Source organism: Phalaenopsis equestris, unplaced genomic scaffold, assembly GCF_001263595.1.
Source record: "Phalaenopsis equestris unplaced genomic scaffold, ASM126359v1 Scaffold000392, whole genome shotgun sequence".
In the NCBI taxonomy this organism is placed as follows: Eukaryota; Viridiplantae; Streptophyta; class Magnoliopsida; order Asparagales; family Orchidaceae; genus Phalaenopsis; species Phalaenopsis equestris.
In genome coordinates, this window is record NW_018164834.1 from 452,473 (window position 1) to 472,688 (window position 20,216).

Below are 20,216 nucleotides of genomic sequence, written 5' to 3' on the forward strand. Positions count from 1 at the left end.
AATCCCAAGGTCAGTTCAGCAAATTTTTGAAGAACTGGAAGCACAGTTCACAGAATACGCCATGAAAGTTTCTTTTCTGGAGATTCATAATGAGGAAATAATAGATCTTCTGGCTCCAGATGAGTGGGAATTCACAAATTATAAGTTGAAGAAACCGATAGCTCTCGTGGAAGATGGAAAAGGAAGCATTATTGTTAGAGGAATGGAAGAGAAGTTAGTTCGTTCTGCTGATGAAATATACAAGATAATGGATAGAGCTAGTGCAAGACGGAACGCCATTGAAACTCTACTAAACCAGCAAAGCAATCGTTCTCACTCCATATTTTCAATCACAGTTCATATAAAAGAGTTTACTCGAGAGGGAGAAGAAGTGATCAAAACTGGAAAGCTCAATCTTGTGGATTTAGCTGGTTCAGTGAATGTTTTGAGATCAGGTTCTGTAGAGGTGCGTGAAAACTGTAAATTTGTGTGTTTTTCAGGAAAAAATATGTGATTTTTATGAGTTTCAGGGTGTGGCAGAAACTGAGAAATGTACCTTGGGGTTATGCTATGCAGGGCAGATCAAGGGAAGCTGGAGGGATAAATAAAAGCTTGCTCACACTTGGGCGTGTTATCAATGCGCTTGTTGAGGAATCCAGCCATATTCCCTACAGGTAAAAGTGAAAATATGTGAAAGTATTTGTCCGCCTTGATGCATTCTGTTCAAATTTGTTGAGAAATTTGCAAAATTTAATTCAATCAGCAAGAGCAAATGAGGATATAAAACATAAGAAGTTCAACAAATGAAACAGAACACACGTAGAATTTTATACATATTCACCCAATTAATGGCTATGATTGTGGAGAATTACATTTAATAACTCTAGCACAATCCTCCCTTTTTATAAGGACACATTAGGAAAGACAAAAATATGAAGGGGCATTTTCATACATACCAGCCAATTCCTATGTATTTACGTATCTCACACCTAACTCTGCCTTTTTCCATTTATATCACAGCACATCAAAAATAACAACATTAAAACTTTAAAAAAGTGAAATGCAAATTTCCATGCATACATAAGGTGGCAATGAATGTAAAAAATAAAAGTATCAGATATGTAAATACACAAGAAATTGAGATGTATTTATGTAAATCTTTCAAATATAAAATCTACAACTTAACAGATTCTAATTTCTATTTTTGAGTTCGTCAGAGATAGCAAGTTGACAAGATTGTTGAGGGATTCTTTGGGAGGAAAAACTAAGGCTTGCATTATTGCGACAATATCGCCTTCGATTCACTGTCTGGAAGAGACACTTAGCACATTAGAATATGCTCAACGTGCAAGAAATATCAAGAATAAACCAGAGGTTTGTTATGTCATGGAAATTTTTTAATTTACAGTGTTGGTGAATTATCTTCTTTGTGTGTGTTCACATGCTTGACCCGGTTATGCAATTGCAATTTTGCAGATTAATAAAAAAATTATGAAATCTGTAATGACGAAGGATTTATACCGTGAGATTGATCGTCTCAGAAAAGGTCTGTGAAATTGAAATCTTCTCTCTTGTACAATCACTCGATTAGTTTAAGTTTAAAATAATCTTGTCTTAACCATTAATAAAACGGGCAATTACATGCATGCCACTCAATTCCTATGAATTTACATATCTAACACCAAATCTTTGATTTTTACATTTAGAACGCCCAAAATTTTTATATTGCATAAAAAATGCCACTACTAAAAAGTGGAATATAACTTTTCATGCTTAGGTCAAGTGACATGTAAAAATTAAATTTTTGATGTTAGACATGTTAATACATAAGAATTGAGTGGTATGTAAGTAAATCTTCCTTGAAAAATACCTAAAGCAAGAAAGGAGAATTGCGGCTAAGTTGCCTCCATTGTGACTCAAGGGAATGATTTAGTGAGTCAAAAATATAGGTGGATTCACAAATCCTAAGCTCTCAAGCCTGATCCTCTGCAAGTAAAATACAAATTTGATAAGGTTCAAAGATTTAAGGTAAAGAGCTAAAAGGAAGACAAAGAGAATGCAAAGGCATGTTTACAACAATCTTAGAGAGACAACTAAAAGCATCTGAGTCAGTCTAAATTTTAAGAACATTAGAGCAGCATCACAACAAAAAATAGAAGAAGCATTGATACGATCCAACGTCAAAATCAACACGATTCTGCACAGAAATTCCAGCAAAATAGATTTTTTATTTCAATAATTGAAATAACTCGATGAAAATACAAAGATAAGCACCTATAATTCAAGAGATATGCGATCTCTCCCAATTCCTACAATTAAAGTGGTAGAAAATCTCTCCCAAAACCTAAACCAAGGACTCACAACTCAATCTCATCACAACAACAACAACAACAAAGCCTTAATTCCATTACGTGGGGTCGGCTACATAAATCATTTTTCTTCATTGCGTCCTATCACAACTCAATCTCTTGCATAAGAAAAATCCTAAACATAATAAGTCTATTTATCCTAAACAATAATAACAATAAAATACTAAATTGCTCTTAGGCATACAAAAAATAAATTTGCTCTTATGCTGGGCGCCCTTGTAGCAATACTCCCCCTCAAAAGAGACATTGTCCTCAAGGTGAGAAAAAATAAAACTGTTGCGCGATCAAGTCAGGTGGTTTCCCATTTACGTTGTTATCTGACAATCTTTTCCATTTAATCAGGTATTCACAGTGACCAAAAGAAGTTTGAAATGTAGTCATGTGCACATCCTTTGGCCGCATCTAAATCGATTGGTGGCCTGATTTCCAATCAATCTTAGAAAATATCACAACCTCAAATAACTTATACAGTGGCTTACCGATCACCAGAATATCTGTCAACTCCATCTCACGTGCCTCTTCCATTTCTGTCAACTTTGATCCAACTTGCTTTTATTTGTCCAAGCCATCTGAATGTCGTATTATTTCTTCAAAGTGTTGTAGCTTGAGTCCGCTCCGGTTTTTTTGCTTGATACCACAGCTCCCGATTCACCCAAAGATGTGATGTTGCTCACATGTCGTGCAAATCCTTTCGGTTGTTATTGTTAAAGTCCATTCCCGATATCATCTCTCAACCCTGTGGCGGGCAGAGTCGGTTTTGTGTGAAACTCAATTATCTTCTTCATCATTTCTTGCATTTCTTTTATACTCTCGAATCTGTCCTCCATTCGACTCTTTATGGAAGAAACACTATTTTCTATGGTGAAGAACCTTTCTTCCATCTCAGATTTGAGTTGCCCCACTTCTTCCTCCAATTTCTTCTTTAAATCATCTACTTTCTTTACTGGCATTGCTTCTTGTAGGGTTTCAAAACTTATGATTCTGTGGTTGCCTTCCCAGCTAGCTTGAATCCCAAGAAGAATGGCAAAATTTTGTTGTCGGCTTCCCAAAGAACGAGAAGTTCCATCCTAAGGAGGCGCCTGATCTGGTCACTGGCTTTGGGGATCTTGAATGATGATTGTCTTGCAACTGGATACTGTCATCTCGCTAGTGTATTGCGAGGACAATGCGGAAGGAGGAGAACGATGGAAGTTTAAGGTCTTTTTACGCCCAATTCCCATGTGCAATTCCCGTGTGGCCATCTCAACTAGCTCTAATCTCGGTCGTGTTGCAAAGACAGAGGGGAAAAAAGGGCCATCTCAACTAGCTCTAATCTCGGTCGTGTTGCGAAGACAGAGGGGAAAAAAGAAGGACCGGAGCTACGAAACCTCAGTAGGTTGCACTCCCATCTAAGCTTTCCCTATTTAGCTTTGATACCAATTTGATACAATCCGACATCAAAATCAGCACGATTCTCCATAAAAATTTGAGCAAAATAGATTTCTTATTTCAATAATTTAAACAACTCAATGAAAATACAAACAAAAGCACATACGATTCAAGAGGGAGGCGAACTCTCTCAATTCCTACAATTTGAGAGGTAGAAAATCTCTCCCAAAACCTAAACCAATCTCATGCATAAAAAAAACCCTAAATATAAGAAACCTATTTATTCCCAACAATACTAATAATAAAAATCTAAATTGTACTTAGGCATACAAAAGACAAATTTACCCTTAGGCTAGGCGCCCTTGTAATAGACAAATTTACCCAATTACACATTTACATCTTCAACACCAAAATTTTCCTTTTTACATTTATAGTGCTCAAATCTTTCAAGTCACATGAAAACTAACACCAGTTGAATTACTAAAATGTAAAATACAACTGTTTATGCATAGGTAGTTAAAGTTTTGGTGATAGATATAAAAATCATAAGAATTGAGTGGTATGTATGTAAATCTTCCAAAATAGAAATGAAGCAAAGAGCTAAAATGCAGAATTTTTTTTGATATATATACAACCTTTTGTGCAGAAGCAAATGCTATAAGAGAGAAAAAGGGCATATACATCCCCGGGAATATCTTCATTCAAGAAGCTGAGAAAAAGGTTGTAGAGTAATATAACTTTTACCTATGAATACATTATTTCATCAACATTTACATAACTCGGTAACTTTTTTGTACTAATTCAGGCCATGGAAGAGAAAATGGAGCGCATACAAGAAGAAATAGAGTCCAAAGATAAAGTATTTTCCATACATTGTTCAATTCTTAAAGCTAGCTTTCATAACAGTTCTAACCATTAAGTGATACTAATACCAGCAAATAACTGTGCTTCAAGAGCTTCATGCTTCTCAACAACAATTAAGTACAGAATTAACTGAGAAACTTAATTATAGCCAGGTATAGTATATGAGAACATTGTCAAAATAGTCCCCTAACTTTTTGTACGGGGCCATTTTAGTCTTAACGTTTATAAAAGTGTCAATTTAATCCCTGACTCTTTTAATGTGTGCTGTAATAGTTCCCAGTGAGGACTATTTTAGCTCTTATTAAAATAGTCAAATGACCAATTTAGCATTTTTATGAACTCTGGGACTAAAATGACCCAATTTAAACAGTCAAATGACTATTATGACACTTTATTGTATATTCTGCTTTTGCATCTCTTTCCAACCCTCGAGAAAAAAAACTAAATTTCATTTTATATATATGTCTGTCTCAGAATAAATTGAAAGGAATTGAAAAGGTGATAATAGATCAAGAAGAACAATATCAAAAAGCAAATTATACATTAAGGGAAAAGGAGTATTTAATAATGGAGCTTCTTCATTCAGGTTAGCAAATTGCAGTTGCGCTCTTTTTTTAAGCCTTTGAGATCTGAGTGAGTTTTCTATGTAATGCTGTCCAGAGAGTGTACTTGCCAAACACGTGAATTTTCTTCGATCAGAGCTAAACCATGCTGCTGCTGATATGTCTGAATTATCCTCTAAAATTGGTTAGTATTGCAGTTTTATGTGTTTTCTAATGAGTTACATTTACTTCGAGGACATTTGGGATCAGTGTTGTTTTATATTTTCTATTTATTTATTTTTATTTTGTTTTGTTTATGTTTTGATTTTAAAGAAAACATGTTTAACATATTTGATTAAAATATGATTGTTTTTAAAAACAATTAAAACACTTAAAAGTTTAAATGTTGATTAGAGTGTTTTCAAAATAAAAATTAATCTGTTCTGGAAACAAAAAATAAAAACAGGTAAAAAAAAACACTAAATATACATGTTTTTAAAATAAAATAAAATATAAAAAGAAACAAAAAATAAAATTGATCCCAAATAAATCCTTCATATTGCTCATTCACAAAAGCAAAAAGTCTGTTTTATATTGTTATAATCAAGCGTCGTTGATTTTCAGAACACAAAGATAATATTGCAGAGATGAACCAAACCAATGTGCAAAAGTTTCAATCAGAGTTGAATAAAAAGCTTCATATTTTGCATAAAATTGTCTCAAATTATGTGAGGCAGCAGGAGAACCAACTGAAGCAAATAGAAGAAGACATGAAATCATTTCAATCTATCAAGGCTGTGGTACACACAATATAAAATGATGAAACTTGCAATTCTACCAAAATTGAAATTATATTTATGACCTTTATAATAAATTTGAATCTTATTTATTGACTTCACTTTGTACTCAGGTTACTAAAGAGCTCAAAGGATTGGTTGATAAAATGAAAGCTGTTTATGGATCTGAAATTACAACATTGGATGTTTTGGCTGGAGAATTAGATCAAAATTCTCAAATAATTTTTGGAAAGTTGTACTCACAAGTACTTACACACTCTACATCTCTTGAAGATGTGAGAATTCTTCCATATTTCTACGAATTATCAGTTCAACAACAACTTCCTTATTTTCATTTATTCCATTCTGCAACAGTGCTTTAAGGGAATTGCAGTAGAGGCTGATTATTTACTTGAAGAGCTTGAAAGTAACCTTTCTAATCAAAAACTCAAATTGAATGCTTTTGCACAGCTGCAACATGAGGTTTTTTTCTCACAATGAAAATTCACAGACTCTCTTGTTCTTTCTTTTTGAGGGCAGTTACATAAATACCAACCAATTCATATGTTTTTACATATATATAACACCTAAACTTTGCTATTCTACATTTATGCCTCCCAAATCTTTCATATCACATAAAAAATATCACATAAAAAATACCACAGTCACATAAAAAATACCACAGTTTTAACTTTTAAGATGTAAAATACACCTTTTCATACCTATGTAAGGTGGCATATATGTAAAAATTGAACCATAGGTGTCAGATATATAAAATCATAAGAATTGAGTGGCAAATCTTTTTTTTTTTTTTTCTTCTCTGCTAAGCAAACTCGGTTCCAAACTTTTGATTACTAAAACAGGGAAATTTAAGAACTGTGGAGGCAACACGTTCCATTTCAGATACTGTTACAAGCTACTTCCATACTGTAGAAGTTCTTGCATCAAGATTGAGCAAAATTGTGAAAGAAACAAATAATTCACAGCACCAACAATTAAGTGAGATGGAGAGGAAGTTTGAGGTGATTCTCTTTTTAGTGATTAACAATAGAAAAAACAATTTTCTTATTAATTTATCCTATTCTTGCAGGAGTTTGCAGATTATGAAGAAAAACAATTGGTAGAGAAGGTGGTGCAAATGCTAGATGCTTCAAGAAAAAGGCAGAAAAAACTGGTAAAAATAGTGCATTCTAGTTGATTCAAAGGAGGAATATTTACATACATAATACACAATTCATATGCATTACTTATCTAATACCTAAACTTCAATTTTTACATACATGCTACCTTATCTATGCATGAAAAGATATATTTCACTTTTTAAAAGTTAAGACGATGGAATTTTTTTATGTGATGCTTCAAGAAAAAGACATGCTTCAAGAAAAAGACAGAAATGTTTGGGCGGTATAAATGTAAAAATTAAATTTTAGCTGTTAGATATGTAAAAACATAGGAATTGGGTTGTATTTACGTAAATACCCCTCGTGGAACCTATATTACTAGTAGTACTTAATTACTATTATGAGTGTCAAATACTATTATTAGTTATAAAATTATTCCCAAAAAACTAAAATTTATTAAAGTTGGTGTGAGTTATATAAACCTTTTTCTTACAATTAGAAAAAACTTCATTATAGCCACCACATTTTAGAAGATCTGATTGTGAAACTCCCTTCTTACAACAAAAAAAATCTAAATAAATAATAAAGTTGTTGCTAAATAAAAGTAAAATCATAGATTAAACTGGTAATAGGCCACATAATCAAATATGTTAATTAGCATTCATTGTTTATTACCGAGTTTATCTTTTGACATTTTCATTGTAGGCTCAGACAGCATTTAACATTCTCAGAGAAAGTGCTGATGATAGAGCAAATAACCTACAAAAAGAAATATCCAACGCTCAAAATTTGACCTCGATGATCAAAGAGCAATGGAGGTTTTACATGGAAGAAACTGAAAATAATTATCTTGAGCACACTGCTGCAGTGGAAAGCAGAAGATGCAGCTTGGAAGAAGGTCTAAATGATTGGTATGGTCACCAATGGCACTTGCAGGAGCAAACTTTATGTACATGAATGAATTTAAAGCCTAATAACATATTGGGGCATTTACATATATACCACCCAATTCCTATGGATTTACATATCTAAGACCTAAACTTTAATTTTTACATTTATACAACCCAAATCTTTCATATCGCATAAAAAATACCACAATTTTAACTTTTAAAACGTCAAATACACATTTTCATGCATAGTTAGGGTGATATGTACGTAAAAATTGAAGTTTGTGTTAGATATGTAAATACTTAAGAATTGAGTGGTATGCATGCAAATCTTCCCAACACATTTTTAGCCTTTGATATTCCCTATGGTATGCAGCATACAGAAGACTGAAATGGATTCCCTGCTCTGGGAAAATGCTCAGGATTGGTTGCTGAGCTTAGGGAGAACTACTATATCATCAATGGAGTCAATTGTCAGGTATGAAGAACTTTTGCAATTTTGCAAATTGTAAAAGCTTATGATTGAGGTGGAATTGTAGAGTACATATCCAATCAAAAAATGGTTGATGACTGCATTTTGAAGTTTGCTTAATAGAGGCAATTTTGATTTGGCTTGGTGACTTTCAAGTCAATAATGGGTTGTAAAAAAATTGTCATAGTTTGCTCCAAACTCAAATGAAATTACTCACAGTGTTGACTCCCTAATAGATAGAAGGTTTTAGTCTTTTAGATTCTAAATACAATAAAACATAGAAATTATTCTCTCTCTCTCTCTCTCTCTCTCTCTCTCTCTCTATATATATATATATATATATATATATTTATCATCACTCATATTTTCACTGGGCTTCAAGCTTGGAAATCCAAATGAGCTATCTAGTAGTTTTCATCTATCTAAGGATTTAGTTCCCCTGGCTTTTACTTTAACTGTATTTTGCTTTTTTTTTTTTATTCTTGACAATTTTTGTACATTATCATGGGTGTACTCATATAATTTTCTCATTATACTATTTTTATTTAAAAAAAATTCTTACCCAAAGTGCTTGAAGTTGGCTCAATGAATCCTTCTTCTATATTCATTTGTGTTGATTGCAACATAAGGTGTTTAATCTAGCTTTTGGAAGTCTTTTTGTACAGCTTTTGCCCATAGTATCATCGGTTCATAGTTTACTTGTTGTTAAGCTCCGTCGAACATATCCAAATTAGCTATTTTTTCAGTGTAATATTTTTAATAAATGAAACTCACTTTCTCCCTGCAAAACAATTATTTATTAGCTTATCCTTTCCAAATTTACCACACTTATAACAAAGTTATCATTTCTTGCACTCCCAACTTCTTTGTTTAAATAATTTATTTATTATTCACACTTATGCTATAATGCTTGGTTAATCCAATTATGTTTTTCTATATCTTGGAAGTCTTCCAACTTTTTTTATTTCATTGCACTATTTAGACATTTCAGAACTTTTAAATATTTAAGAAATTATGCCATATTCTATGTCCTCATTTTATTGTATGATAAAGCTGATGTAGTTAAGTTTATCACAATCATATATCTCTCTAACTCAAAAATTCTATCTTTGCCACTGCAATTCCTAACTTTATTATAGTTTCAGCGCCTATTGTTTCTTTACTATTTTGTTCTCATTTCCTAAATATCTAACTCATCATATAAAATATCAACATTTTACCTTTGATTCTAAAATCAAACTACACTTTTTCTCTCATAGGAATGGATTGGAGGCCAATCAGCTGCTAAGAGCTAACCAATCTTCTGCACTTGGGGACTTAGATTCCTGCATCAAGAATTTTCATTCCTCCATTAATTGTGACCTATCCGATTCATCTCTTAACATGTTTTTCAAATATTAGCACACACTTTCTTGGATGTTAAACTTTAAAATTTAGTATTGATGAAAATTTTCTTCCATTTTTTTGTTTACTTTGGATTCATGAAATCTTCAGGTTCTCTGAAACTTTACAATGATGCTTCTGAGAGCATCAATTCCATTACCATTCCATCAATCAGGGATTTATGGGACCTGAAGAATGAACACTATCTCAAGATTGTTGAGATCACAGATAGCACTGAAAAGTGTCTGGAACAGGAGTACATGGTAAGCATATTAGCACACAATTCTTATGCATTTACATATCTCGCACTTAAACTTATATTATAACACTTAGGTACTTTAAACCTCAACTTTCATATTTACACACATAGACTAATATTACATAAAGTATCATGAATACTAAAGTTAAATTACCATAGATTAAAAAAGAATGAATATTCATAAAACTGGTTTAAATAGGTGTGAAATGGTGATAGGGACGGTCTATCACCCCAAATAGCCCGTTTGGAATGGATTTTTTTTTTTCGTCTTAAAAATCATGTTTGTTTATTGTATTTTTTACATGTTTTTATTTTCTATTTAAAAAAAATAAATCAACCAATTTTTGAAAATACGCAAAACAACATTTGTGTATTTTGAGTATTTTAAGAAAGTCATTTCAACTAAAAATATTTTATTTCAAATCAAAACATAAACAAAAAATAAAAATGAAAAACCAAAACAAAAAACAAAATTGATCCCAAACGAACCCTAAAATTCTAATAAGAGTTGTAAATTACACAGGTGGATGCATGAACCATCTTTTTCAGCACCTAATAAAAAGGTGAACCAATTTGCCTAGCGTGGCATTGATATTGGAGCTGAGAACACCAGACTTTGAAGAGCTGCTTGAAGGTTTCTAAGAAGTCTCTATGTGAGCAGATAAATGGGGAAGTGAAAAATCTATCTTCAGCTAATGAGCGAGTCCCCCTAAATACAAAAAATGAAGGAAGAATTCAACCGGATTGAGTAAATCCAAGAGGATGTACAGATCTCTCTCTCTCTCTCTCTCTCTCTCTTCCTTTTTTCTTTTTCTTTCTGTTCCAACAAATGGTATAAAAACAGTGAATTATCTAAAGGTTAGTATATTTTCACATTACAAACCTACTGTTTTTCAATCGGTAATTGTATAATATCAGTAATCCAGCATGAATCATACCAGAAGATAAAATAAGAAAAACTGTATACAACTAATGTAAGCATTTAGAGCTACATGTCGTCTTCTTTCTCTAACAATATATTCAATTATTCATGAAATTTTATTTCAAAGGGGCACATGAGTACTTCTGAATCAACATGATCTTCAAATGCAGTATCTAGAGCTCCTGATGCAATTTTTTTTCTCTTCATTTCCTCATAAAAACTCAAACAACGCCTAAGAGCATTTCACAACACTGAAATCATAGATAAATAGGAAAATTTACATATGTAGCACATAATTGTTATGTATCTATATATCTCACACCTAAACTTTAATATTTAAATAATAGCACTTTGGTGCTTTAATATTATGTATGAAAAAGTGTATTTCACTTTTAAAAAGTGATAAAAGTGCTATTTTTATTTGATATTAAAGACTTGAGTGCTATGTGTCAATATGAAAGTTTAGGTGTGAGATCTGTAAATACATAAGAATTGTGTTATGAGTTTGTAAATGACTTTTATAAATAATCTTGTGACATGAATAACATATATTATATAAATAACATTGAATCAAACATAAGCTTACAAAAATCAAATCAATTTGCTGAGATATAAACTAAACTAATTTATTTATATTCCAGAATTTGGTGCTCCTGTAGTTGCTATTCAAATCAGGAGACAAAATGACAGCCTTGTCATAGACAAGACAGAACCGCATGATATAAAAGCTCATCAACATTGTTTCCAGTAAAATAGACTCAAGTGAAAACCCCCAGCAATAAATTCAGAAGAAAAAACTGCTAAAAACAGTATTAAAATGATTCAAAATTTCTACTATGCACCAGGAAACATCCCCAGTAGAACAAATTTCCGCTGGCTCAGATCTGAAGCAGCTTGGATTTCAGAAATCAGATATATGAAGAAGAATCAGATATGAAACTTCTGCATATCTGGAAGTAAAAATTTCCAAGTCAAAATAAATGGATTTGAACTTTATTCAGGATGTAGTAAACTTGTGCCAGCTTCTTTGAAGGAGCGCCGGAATTGTTGAATTTCCCAGCTTCTTAAACTAGTTTCCTTTGAATCACAGAGCTGGCATTCTATCTCAGTCACACTGCAGTATTCAGAGAAAAATGCAATTTTTAAGAAGATTTCATGTTTGAAATGAAACACAGAATAAAATTCAGTAATTACCCAAATCAGAATATGAGAAAGGAATCAGGTGGTTTTTTTTTTAATTTTTGCAGGGCATTTACATATATAGTACATAATTCTTATTTATCAACATATCTCACATCTAAACTTTCATATTTACACTCACAGCACTTTAATCTTCAATATCACGTAAAAAATAACACTATTGCCATATTTTAAAAGTGAAATACACCTTTTCATTTATAGATTTAAAACACCAAAGTGCAATGTATATAGACATAAAAGTTTAAATGTGAGATATGCAAATACATAAGAATTGTATGCTATGAATGTAAATTTTACTTTTTTTCCCAAAAAAACAAAGAAAAATGAGCCTACTGTATGCCTATAAGAAGATTAGAAAGATGAGCCATATTCCCAGACTTGAAACAGTAATAGAAGTAAAATTAAGAAGAATACTTCTCTGCAACAAGCCAGCACGAAGAATTTGAACATTCAGAATTTCATGCATTGTCCTTACAACAAAAAAAGGCTTGAAATATTTTTATATTTGTTTATTATTGCTTCAAAAACAATTTTTCAAAGGGAAAGTTTTGAAAAAACAATGAAAAAGCGTTCAACCAAACGTTCATTAGTTTATATATAAAAGTTCAAATTTTTTACATCACATCAGAAATATCATTCACATGCATAGGTTTTTTTACTACCAAGATGTTATAAATGTAAATATCAAATATTTGGTGTTAGATATGTAAATGCTTAAGAATTGCGTGGTGAATATGTAAATTTCCCGTTTAAAAAATGTGCGCCAATGCATATCTCCAATATAGGGTCTGATGAGGGGTTGTGTATGCATTTATCTCCATGACTCTGAACCAATGACCTCCTTGCCTAAATGGAGGCAAAAAAACCATTGCTATAGATTTCAATGTGGAAAATATTTAATAATAAAAAGAGTAATGCTTATGTAAAATTTAAAAAATAACAGAAAAAACTGATGGGATATTACATACACACCACTAAAATTTTATGTACTTACATATCTAACACCCAAACAACAATTTTTACATACATGCCAACTTACCTTCGCAAAAAAAAAGGTGCATTTCATATTTAAAAGCTATAAAGGTGGTATTTTTTATCTGATATGAATGATTCAGGTGGTAGAAATGTAAAAAGTAAAGTTTAGGTGTTAGATATGTAAAGACATAGGAATTAATGTGTACCAATGCTACTATATCACCAATATAGGGTCTGATGAGGGGTTGATTTTATGCAAGCCTTCTCCATGACTCTGAACCAATGACCTCCTTGCTTAAATGGAGGCTGACATACCATTGCATTACATTTCAATTAGGAAAATATTTAATAATAAAAGGACAGATACTTATATGAAATACAATTAGGAAAATATTTAATAATAAAAGGACAGATATGAAATTTAAGAATATAACAGAACCAACTGATGAGATATTGCATACAACCCATTAAATTCTTATGTATGTACATATCCAACAACTAAAATTTAATTTTTACACACATACCTCCTTACCTATGCATAAAAAGGTGTTGCTCACTTTTTAAATATTTAAAAGGTGGTATTTTTCACATGATATGAAAGATTTTGGTGGTATAAATGTAAGAAAAAGTAAAGTTCAGGTCTTGGATATGTAAATACAGAGGAATTGGGTGGCATGTATGTCAATGCCCCTTAAAAATATTGTTAGATGCAAACGATTTCCATGGAGAGAATAAAAGCAATAGAAAATATAAACAGCAAGCCTGTATGATCAAAAACCAGTAAACGAGTATGCATATATATGCAAACTAATCTTTACAAAATGCAATATTTTGGAACAAAACTCTGGAGTGTAAAACTACATTTCCGAAATTAAAATACTTAATTCAGTTATTATTACCCCTGATCACTCCTGGAACATGAACTCACAAACTGAGATCATGGAAAAGAAATTCACAATAAGCTTCCGCCCAAAAATCCAGCCGTCCTATCTCTGCTAAAAGATTCATCGTCAAAATCTTCATTTGTAGAGTTCTCCTGACAAAGCATTCTATTTTCAGCTCCAAGTACGTCCCAACTCATGGAGTTGTCTTGTCGTCTATCTGCATGATGCGACGTGTGGATAAAAGACTGAAAATTTTCCTTGGTGGGCCTCAGATCACTGTAGACGAGCTCCCCATTGTCTCCAACATTAAGATCAGGATGGAAATCATATCCAGAAGAACCGACAGCAGTTGGATCGCCGGTTGCAGCGTAGTTCGAATCATTCACCGCCGCTACGTCTGAATTATCAGTCGCATCTTTCCTCTGTCTCTTCCATTTCTTCGTGGATGACGTACCGTCGTCCTCAAAATCTTCATCCTCCCTGTCCCGGTGGAGATAAACCCATAGCTTCCGCTCTCCGTCGAATTGTACGCAGGGGTCGCGCTCGTAATGTAAACGATCTAAAGCACCGCTGACGACTTGGTTGATCTGCGCATCCGTAACATCTTCGACAATGTACTGGGAATCCCTGATCAGAGTGCAAACATCTGCTCTGGTTCCAACGCTTCCCGGCAATCTGGAAGCCGCATCTCTAACAAGACAAAGAACAGTAACATGTGGCGGGCGATCAGGCTTGAGCATAAAATGGTCGCGTGCTTTCGAAGTCGGCTTGCCGCCGCCCCTCCTCAATGGTGCTACGATGGATTTTCGTCCGTCGAATGCGGTGTACTGGAAGGCCCTGTCTGGAATCGAGTATCGTAAGAGCTCCTCTTTCCGGAAATACGCTCTTACTTCTTCAGAACTTGTTCTGATGGTGTTGAGGCTCTTCTGGGCTCTCAGATCTCTGAATCTCTCCTTCTCGTCCAAGACGGGCAACATGGGAGGCGGCGCAGGAAGACTTCCGATTTGCTGGAGGGTTTCTTGACCGCTTTTTAGCCAGTTAGCGAAGGCATCGACCAATTTGACGAGCATCTTGTGCGAAATGCCCCAAGTTTCGGCAGAAGTTTCTTCCGCATTATCATTATCAGATAAAATCGAAGAAAGCGGACCGATCCATGTCCAACTTTTACTCGATTTCTCATACGATACGAGTGCCTTCCAACCCTTAGCTCCCAACGGCGCTGTCCTGGATGAAAATATTCTCAGGACTCCTCTAATCAAATCCTGGAGAGGCTCCTGAGTTTCGAGAATGCAAGGATCTCCAGGGTTCGATCTGACATGATTGACAATGTCCTGAATTTTGACAGAAGGTAAACTATTATGGCAGCCGGGCTCGAGATTGTTGTCCGCCATTTGATCCTGAGAATGAGAAATAAGCATGTCGTCGCCAACATGTAGTAACCTTTTCGGCTCTGCTTTAAACTTGTCAAGATGATTACCAATCTCTGCATTATCTTCCATAGGAGGTGAAACCAAGGCCTTCCGAACAGCTGAAAGAAGATGTATAACCGAGAAGGAAAAACCAGTGTGAATGGTGGGCGTTATCAGAGTGAAGGACTTTCTCTGCGTCTTCATATCTATATCTAACTCAGATGCGACCTTCTCCGATAACGTTGGCTCAGGGATTAATAACAGAGGGGATGGGGCAGCAATGGCATCAGCTTTTCTTTTCCCTCTCCTTTTTGTAGCAGAAGAGTCATCAATTTGCTTCCTTGAATTAAACTGTTGGTAAGAAGGCTCGTTCAGATCCTCATGATACCCCCCATCTTCTTCCCTCCCTATATTCTTCAACAGAATATCACCACTCTCCAAAGCATATTCATTAAAAACTTGGATTTTGTTTACAGCTCCATCTGCCTGACTCTGAATATTCGATAAGCGCGTATTTGCATCAAAATTATCCTCGGCTTTATGAAAACTACTGCTTCCAAGATTATAAATTTCATTTGCTCGTTGAGAAGAGTGATGTATATCTGCCGAAAGTTTCCTCTTTCTGTTTGCAGAACGAGAACCAAGCGAAGCAGGCTGTAACTCTTCACTGAGATGAACTGCTTGGTGTTTCCTTGCAGATTTACCCCCATGCAAGAAACTTTTATAATTTGTTTTACCTTTCTGCTTGACAGTTTTACAGTTAGGCTCATCTTCTGCTGTGTGGCCAGTCACGACTCCATCGAGTGGAAGAGGAAGATCCCTTCTATTGGATTTCGCAGCTTTACTTGGTTTTCTATAATTCAGAACTGGTTTAACAAATCCTGACTGCCGGGCTTCGGTTGCTGGGGTTGGAAATTCTGGCCTGCTTGTTGCTGGGGTTGGAAATTCTGGCCTGCTTGTATATGGATAACCATGGCCATCTTCTTTGAGTTCATCTGAAGAATCTGATTCAGTCTCTTCACTTTGAACGTAGGAAGTCCTAGCCCTCGAAAATCCCTTCCTGACTCCTAATTGATTAGAAGATTTATCCATCAGCTTACCCTGCGAATTTTTTGTTCTATACTCTGGTTGAAAGAATGTTTCACTCATTGCCGGAGGAACTTTAAAAGACTTTGCTTTCAAACCAAAGCCAGATCTATGATTATCTCCAGCATTCCATTTCATATCAAAATTGTTGAGAGGAACACATTCATCATAAACTTTGTGCTGCTTAGAGTGGGGAATGATAGCAGGACCCTCAGATACTTTGGATTTGGGCAATCGATGCTGAAGCTCATCACTGGCCGTGTACTTCAAGTTCTTGTCAGAATGCTTCGGTTTCTTCACAGTTCTAACAGAATCATAGTCATAAGAAGCAATGGTAACTTCCTGATCAGATCTTCTAACTCCACCAAGGTAATCAGGTAACATTTCTGGGTCCTCTTCCCGAAAATGCTTCTTATTTTTTGATTTCATCAAGCCAGACCTGGCCATTTTAAGTCTGCTACCAGCATTCCAATCACCTTGCCCACCATATTTATCAACCTGTTCATCAAAATACCCATCAGCTCCACCTCTTCCCCCGCCATTAATGGCATCAAAGCCGGAATGGTTATCTTTCCGACGAACACCATATGAAAGTCTGGGCATTTCTGCTTTCTTCTCTGTTCCATTATTAAACAACAATGGAAAGTTACTTCCTTTACTGTTATTACAGCCCTTGGGGACAGCAACCTTCAAAATCCCCTTGGATTTTTCCTTCCCAAACCTTACCGGTTTCATATTCATCCTGCTATCTTTAGAGAAAACCTCAGAAGGAACTTTCTGAGATGATTTTCTAGCTCGAGGGTCCATAGTGAACCTTTTGCTCCAGTAGGCCTCGCTGGAATCACCGCTTTCAGAATTCATCTCAGAACCCAAATACCCATTCTTATCATAACCCAAACTCTTTTTTCTTTTCAAAATGTTCAAAACTCGCAGCCTCTCTTCAACACCATATCCATTGCAGTTCACCCAAATGTCTCTAATCTGAACAAGATTCCTCACCATGGAATCCTGATGATTTCTTAACCAGTGATAGTATTGTCGCCTCTTAAACAAATTCAAACCTTGGCGGTAAAGAACAATCCTCGGTTCAAAAAACCCACCTTTCAACCTATTGAAGAAATTCATAACAGGGTTTCCGAAATGAAAATTCATCCCACCTAACAGCTCCTTCATGTTTAGGGCAAAACCCTCGTATTCCATGTCGGGGAGATATTCAGCCAAAGCGAAACGCTCCTCCTCGGTGAGACAATCGTTCCATGTTTCAATCGACAGAACCGCCCCAAGGTCTGGAAGATCATAGAGTTCCAGCGGGATGCTGCAACTCTGGTTCCCCACCTGGCAGAACTCCATCCCCGACTCGCCAAACTCGGACAGATCGATCTCGTCGGAACCCATGCCGGAATCTGCATCGGAAGCAGAACCGCCGTCGGTGGAAGACCCCATCGACGCGGAGCCCTCATCATCCTCTTCGCTTGAAACAGTTCCAGATGAGAAATACCCGTTCATTCTCGAAGCCCTAAAGCTGTTCTTGACGATCGCCATGACTCGGTCAGCAATCTAATAACCCATATTAACAATTGTATGCTACGTATGTAAATTTCCCTTTAACAAAACCCTAAAAAAAACAAGATACAAGCTTGAAACCCTAGAGATGAAAGGAATCTGGAAGGAAACATACCGTGGAAAGATCCGCAAGTGAAAGATGGCCTAGGAGAAGAGAATCGAGAGAGGAATCGAATTAAATAGGGCGAAGTAACCGAAGAAGACGTCGACTCGTGGGGTTCTCCTGGTGCAGCTTTTGCTTCTGCGGTAGATAACAAAGGGTGCGGAGGAGAAGTATGGTGAAAAGGAAATAAATAAAAGGGGTGGGAGCGGAAAAAAGGCAAGTGGAGAGGAAGAGGTCGAGCGGTAGAGAGAGAAGTGTGTGCAGAGGATGCAAAAGAGAGGGAGAGGGAGAGAGAGGGGGGGGGAGAGAGAGAGAGAGAGAGAGAGGAGAACTCGGGGACGGTGACCCAGCACCGAAACCGATACGGATAACGGAGAGACGATGGAATTCGATTCGGTCTCGGCAGGAAGATTGGTAGCGGTTTTAGAGTGATCTTGATCGTTGAATTTGATGGGAGCTGCGATCCACCGTTAATTTCTGATGGAGGTAATCCGATATACGCGGGAAGAAAAATTATTTGTGCCAACGGTCATATGGAGATTGTAAATTTCTAATATTTGTTATTATTGCATGACAATCCTATTTATTTATTTTTGTAATATTAGATTATATATATATCTATATATATATATATTGTTAGTAGCAATTTTGTACTAAGTTCTAAGCTAACTTTTACTTTTGGATTTTGATGATTTTATAAAGTAAAATATTTTTTGTTTAATTTGTAAATTTATTATAATTTCATAAATTTCATTGTAGAGAAATTCAGAATGCAAATGAGAGATTTTTTTTTTTTTTTGTTGCTTTCACATTAAATAGTTTCTTTGTTTGGGAAGAAGGAGAGGGAAGGTTGCGCTCCATCATATCTATTTCAGCTTGAAAAATCATGTCTATTTCAGCTTGAGAAATGTTGGGCCAATGCTTACGGGTGCAGACACTTGGACGGCCCATAAATGGAAGGCCGAATCAGAAACGTTCTACTATTTTAGGTCATTTCTCCATTAAATTAGTGTTTTTTTTTTCTTTTTGTTGAATAAATCTCGTCAGATCGGATGTAAATATAATTTTAATTAAATGTTGTTTAAGGAAAGCTTATGAATATTGGAAAAGCTTAAGGTTTAATGGTTCGATCTGAATAGGATGTTTGATTTAGAATATAATTTAAATATCTTATCATTAGTCATCACATAAAAATCAAATGACTAAAATTGAACAATATTTTAACCAATTGGTTTTTTTTTAAGAACCAGACAGATTCATTGGTTTGTCGGTTCAACCTCAATTTTAAATGGTTCAATTTTAGTTCTATGCAGAAACAGTTCTAAAATTGGATCAAACCTGCTAAATGATTGATTCACGATTAAACTGGTTGAACCAACCTGTCCTATCCAATTATGCAATTATGGTCTAAAGTTCATAATAAACTTAAATTAAATATTTTACACAAATAAATAAGTAAAAAAAATGGGGAAATATAACTTTATGCATAAATTCTTCTTTGTCAAAAATTTTTATTGATTATGTTATGTAATACTCAATCATTGATCTCAAGAATATGCCTTTTCTTCACCTCATATCATCTCTAAGTACTTATTATATATCTTTTCAACTTTTATAACTAGGGCTTGTAATTCCTTACCATAAACAACTAGTATTTTAGATTAGGAATAAATCGTATGCACATTAATTGAATAAAGTTTTTTTTCTTTATGATGATAAATATAAGTCAAATACTTTAATAGAAAGTAATTACTTAAAATATTGCGCTATTTGCTTCATTATTTTTTAATTATACATATATTTCTCTTAAAGGTATTGTTGTATGTAATGGCTTTTATTTTAATTGATTTTTTTTTTTTTTCTTTTTATTTATTTTCTTGTATGCTCTAGTCCTCCTCTATAAAAAATGACATAGTTTTTATGAGAGACAAAGAGAGGTGTATGGTGAGAAGAGTTGCCAAGCAGTAGAAGAGTTGCAAAGCAGTTTTTCTTTCTCCCCATCCAGTGCTAGTGAAATCTCCCTCTCGTGGACATTAGTGAATCGATTTAACGTT

General features: G+C 34.5%; 2 protein-coding genes across 5 annotated transcripts; one reads left to right on the plus strand and one right to left on the minus strand.

The window, feature by feature from the left end:
• The first annotated feature begins 23 nt into the window (after nucleotides 1-23).
• LOC110026687 (kinesin-like protein KIN-5A) lies at nucleotides 24-10,942 on the plus strand. The gene is made up of 19 exons (XM_020727734.1): nucleotides 24-445; nucleotides 556-653; nucleotides 1,197-1,353; nucleotides 1,456-1,525; nucleotides 4,363-4,436; nucleotides 4,522-4,575; nucleotides 4,652-4,732; nucleotides 5,055-5,166; nucleotides 5,241-5,327; nucleotides 5,747-5,922; nucleotides 6,033-6,164; nucleotides 6,274-6,381; nucleotides 6,762-6,920; nucleotides 6,989-7,072; nucleotides 7,725-7,930; nucleotides 8,283-8,384; nucleotides 9,638-9,735; nucleotides 9,873-10,024; nucleotides 10,544-10,942. Exons 1-19 carry the CDS (start codon nucleotides 62-64, stop codon nucleotides 10,553-10,555), a joined length of 2,346 nt encoding a protein of 781 aa, XP_020583393.1. The 5' UTR covers nucleotides 24-61; the 3' UTR covers nucleotides 10,556-10,942.
• A 623-nt stretch (nucleotides 10,943-11,565) lies between these two features.
• LOC110026662 lies at nucleotides 11,566-18,433 on the minus strand. Of its 4 annotated transcripts, XM_020727690.1 has the most exons (5): nucleotides 18,175-18,433; nucleotides 16,363-18,053; nucleotides 14,017-16,332; nucleotides 13,324-13,423; nucleotides 11,566-12,056 (listed from the first exon to the last, which is right to left on the minus strand). In XM_020727690.1, exons 2-3 carry the CDS (start codon nucleotides 18,036-18,038, stop codon nucleotides 14,070-14,072), a joined length of 3,939 nt encoding a protein of 1,312 aa, XP_020583349.1. In that variant the 5' UTR covers nucleotides 18,039-18,053; nucleotides 18,175-18,433; the 3' UTR covers nucleotides 11,566-12,056; nucleotides 13,324-13,423; nucleotides 14,017-14,069. The 4 variants fall into 4 exon arrangements, with proteins under 4 accessions (XP_020583349.1, XP_020583350.1, XP_020583347.1 ...); XM_020727691.1 differs by having other exon boundaries at nucleotides 14,017-18,018; XM_020727688.1 differs by having other exon boundaries at nucleotides 14,017-18,053.
• Between the last annotated feature and the right edge of the window lie 1,783 nt (nucleotides 18,434-20,216).